Below are 4,393 nucleotides of genomic sequence, written 5' to 3' on the forward strand. Positions count from 1 at the left end.
ACTAACACAGAGTCAAATCTGGTAGTGAATCTGAGCCTGTTTTAAATTTTTAATTAACCAAGTGAAAAGCCCGGACTTTCACTTTCAAGAGGCTTTCCAGTCCCTAACCCAAGCAACCATTATCATCATAAAACTAGTGACTTGATTTTAAAGCCCACCCCTCCCCCCAGTTGAGGGGAAGCATGTCCAAACCATATGCAAGTGAAATAAAACGGGAATGAGTGAATGTTGAAGGTTTCCTTTTAGCTAAGTGGAACAGTAAAGACACTCACACTTAAAGTGTTAAGACATCCCAATAATTCATGGTATGTACACCATCACCTTCTTTAAGAAGAGAAGATTGTGTGCTAACAATATGTACCCGACAATTGATCAAGTTGTAATTATTCAGGCAGCACAGCTTCCTGACAGTACCACCACCAGGGCTCTAGAGTCAAACATTATTTTTATTTATTTTAAATCATTCTTCCTAAATAACATCACAAAATGATAATCTTTTAAAAAGATTTTTGGTTATGAGCCTGGCCTCTTCAATGTCTGAGTCATCTGTCCAGCCCTAAAAAGCATATACTTTTAAAGCATTTACTATATTCCAGGCTCTGATCTAAGTAACACACATATATAAATTTATGTATGTATCGAAAATAATTTGGTACTTACGTCTGACTGTAAAACAGCACTACTTTTGAAAAGACTACAGAAGTATTAAGAATGAAGTTTAATTTGCTTTCAAGCAATCCCACTCCTATTCCAAGATCCTTTTCTGTCCCTATTCATGCCCTACCTACCTGGCTCCACACAACAAAGAAGTACATTTCAGATGAAAGGTGGAGGAGCTAAGAAAAGATAGATTTGGGAGGTAATTATCCTGGCAGTTGGGAGTGGGAGACAGGAAAGGACAATTATTAAACGAAGCAGAAAAGTTCGTAGCACTAGAAAATAAGGCACTCCTCTTTAGTCATCAAAGACCTGCAAAAGCAACAGAAAAACAATCCGCATATTTTTTTCTTTTCCTCCAGCAAAGACTGACAAGGCCAAGTGTGTGTTTGGGAAGGGGGTAGGTGAGGGAGCAGAGGGCGGGCCCACATCTGCCGTGCTTTTTGTGGGAGTGGAGATTTGGGACCCAAGCTCACTGGTGACGTAGATCTCATGTGACCAGGAGTCGACGTGTGCAGAAATCCTGCTAGTCTGGTCCTTGTTTCCATCTGGGTACCAGCTTCCTTCAGCCTTGCAGGCGGCGGTGTGAGAGAGACCACCGAAGGAGACAGCTTGCTTGAATTCTCCAGGTTGGTGTCAGGAGGGGCATTGCCTGGGGTTTTCTAGCGGAGGGTGGTCTAGCGCAGAGACTTGAGTTCCAGTTAAGTCAGTCCCTCCACCCCTTCCTTACCTTCAGTTCTGCAGGAAAGGACACTTGTGAAAGGAACTAGGGGGTCCCAAAAGGAAGACAAGGAGACCTTTGACGGCTCAAAAATAATCATATTCTGAGATTTGGAACCTCTCTTCTGACAGCCGCTCGGCTGCCCAAACCTCGTCTTGGATCTACAGATAGTTGGGAAGCGATATCCCTTTCTTACCCCCTGTCTGATGAGAAAGACAAGCTAACTTGCGGGGTGGGAAGGAGGCGTTCTGTGGGAAACAAAAGGGTGGGAAACTTCCACAAGCGAGACCTTAAATAAGGAAAGCTCCATGAGCTTGATCTGTGGTGCTGCTCTACTGAGCACCAAGGGCTCGCCCACCCCACCCCCAACATCCCCTCCCTTCTCCGTTTGCCTGCAGGTTTGTTCTTTGTACTGCTGCTGGCTAAAAGTAGGAGAAAGAAACTCACCAGATCAGTACCTGGTAAGTGAAGGGAACTTTATGAAAGATTCCCAGGGTGTGGGTTGGTGAAGGCCCGCAGAGGCTGAAGGCCACACTCTCCCCCTCCCTTCCCCCTTAAGCCACCTAAGCACCCCCTCCCCCCCTTTCTGAGGGCCCTGTTAGGCCTGTAAGGGAGAAAGATTTGTGGAGGGTAGGGCCGGAGGCGGGAAGGAAGGCCTTGGAAAATGCTTGAGGGAGGGACTGGGGGTGGGGGTGGAAAATGGAGGTAAGAGGGGCGGGGGCAGGGAAACCTTGATTGTGGACTGGGCTTCTCAGGTGGAGGGTATTCGCTTAGGATAGTTGGACCAAAATGGAGTGGGGAGGGAGAGGGAAAGAGGGAAGGCGAGGGGGGGGAGAGGAGGGGAGAGCAAGAGAGAGAGAGAGAGAGAGAGAGAGAGAGAGAGAGAGAGAGAACACCACTGGAAAGCAAGCCCTTTTGTGCACAGCACCTGTACACGTACCAAGTATTCCACTTACCGTCTCCTACTTGCTTCCTAGAAATAACTGCATTCGCCAATAGGCAGGAAGGAGCAAAGAAGGAAGAGAAGCATACACAAGATGAAACCCTGCCAAAAAATGGAAGGAAACCCAGAAAATGGGGATGTGCCAAAGCCCGAGGAAGTGCCAAAGCCCGAGGAAGAGCCAAAGCCCGAGGAAGAGCCAAAGCCCGAGGAAAAGCTGGAGGAGGGGCAAGGAGCAGGAGAGGAGGAAAAATCCGAAGAAACTTTTAGGGAGAGGCTGATGAAGTCTCTTCAGGATTTTAAAGAGGATATACACAACAGGCATTTGAGCAGTGAGGATATGTTTAGAGAAGTGGACGAAACAGATGAGATAAGGAAAGTGAGAAACAAACTTGTTGTGATGCGTTGGAAGGCTAATCGAAGCCACCCTTATCCCTATTTAATGTAGTTTGCCTTGGTTTCTGTTTTATCTGGAATTATCATTGCAATATAGCTTTCTTTTAATTAGCTTTTTTTCCCCTGATATACCTTTGCCCATCTCCCTACTTTGAATCTGTTGCTGTTAGTAGATTAGATATATCTCTTCTTGTCTGCATCTTACTGTTGGTTATATATGAACCAATTTACAAGTCTCTGGCTTTTAATAAGAGAGCTTTACTGATTTGTAAAAAATGAGCTTCTGATGGGATACAAAATGAAAAAAGGTTACAAAATTCTATGAGAATATCGTATTTTGAAAGACAAGAGTACCTTTGTATGTTACATATATGCACATATAAACTTGTGAAAGAAAGATGAATGATTTTTCTTCTGCTTATTTGTATTTGCCATAGCCCTAAAATGAACATGCATTATTCTTGCTAAAAATAATAAAGGTTTTATAACTAAAAATAAGCATCTAACAGCACTTATTAATTTCTTTCTAAAACACTGGGGCACTTGTATTCATTGACAAAACTGTTAGAGCCCTTGAGTTAAAAGATTAAAATTTACATCGTTTCTCATTTATGGTAATAACCATAATAATCTTGTAGGAATTTTGTGGTGGCCAAATAAGATACTGAGAGCTGTTTGACAGGGTTTTTTTTTTCTTTTTTCTTTCGTTTTTTTTTTTTTGAGTTGCTGGCCAATGGGGTCCCATAGACCTCTCAAATATTATAAGCTTTTTTTTTAATTTATTTATTTATTAAGGATTTCTGCCTCGTCCCCGCAACCGCTTCCCATTTCCCTCCCCCTCCCCCGATCAAGTCCCCCTCCCTCATCTGCTCGAAGAGCAATCAGGGTTCCCTGACCTGTGGGAAGCCCAAGGACTGCCCACCTCTATCCAGGTCTCCTAAGGTGAGCATCCAAACTGCCTAGGCTCCCCCAAAGCCAGTACGTGCAATAGCCATTTGCTCGCACAGGATCCAAATGCTAAAGATTTGTTCTTGTCATTTAGAAGCATAAAGTCATACTCATACTGTGCTTGAGAACAAGCTCACTCAAGCAACTGTTCGGCGGGTGCTACATACTCGTTATACCTGTCTAGACTCCCATCTAGCTGTTTTATGATGTAACTGGTATTCCAGCCCCTGTCCCCCATTCTGAAAATTTCAGTTCCCTGGTGCTACATAAAATTCTCCAGTACCAAACCCCAGAACACTTCTTTGGTACCTTTAGTGGGCCAAATATGCAGACATCAAAAGTGATGGAAATTTTGTCCACGTCTTCCATTTTGATAGACACTTATGCAGTGCTACTTAGGTCCCAGAGACTTTTGGCTATACCTTGACAGCATTGGAGTCTTATTTCCTTTTATAAGGTTCAGATAGAATGGGCTCATCTGAGAGTTTGAGCAGAAAATCTAAGTCTGACTAATTCTTATGAAATTATTCAGAATTTTCATAAGAATTTCAGCCCTGGATGTGAAGTTGCCATTCGGTCTTAGTGACTTTGCTTCCTTATAATGAGGGATTTCTCTTCTGCAGGCTGATGACAGGTTCTCTAAGGTTCAACAAGTACCCAATACTTGAGTGAATTTTATAGGGATGCTGAAAGATCTGGGGATGTTCCCACCTCTGGTTGGAAAGAACGTG

The 4,393-nt window shown here is 43.6% G+C and overlaps 1 protein-coding gene across 1 annotated transcript; it reads left to right on the top strand.

Moving 5' to 3' along the window:
* The first annotated feature begins 1,808 nt into the window (after positions 1–1,808).
* On the top strand, positions 1,809–3,207 carry LOC121437183 (transcription elongation factor A protein-like 9). Its single transcript, XM_041637035.1, has 2 exons — positions 1,809–1,839; positions 2,356–3,207. The coding sequence occupies exon 2, from the start codon at positions 2,416–2,418 to the stop codon at positions 2,764–2,766; it is 351 nt and encodes a 116-aa protein (XP_041492969.1). The 5' UTR covers positions 1,809–1,839; positions 2,356–2,415; the 3' UTR covers positions 2,767–3,207.
* Positions 3,208–4,393: the final 1,186 nt, after the last annotated feature.

This window comes from Microtus oregoni, unplaced genomic scaffold (assembly GCF_018167655.1).
Source record: "Microtus oregoni isolate MIOR12 unplaced genomic scaffold, Mior012 000050F_ref0000143, whole genome shotgun sequence".
Lineage (NCBI taxonomy): Eukaryota > Metazoa > Chordata > Mammalia > Rodentia > Cricetidae > Microtus > Microtus oregoni.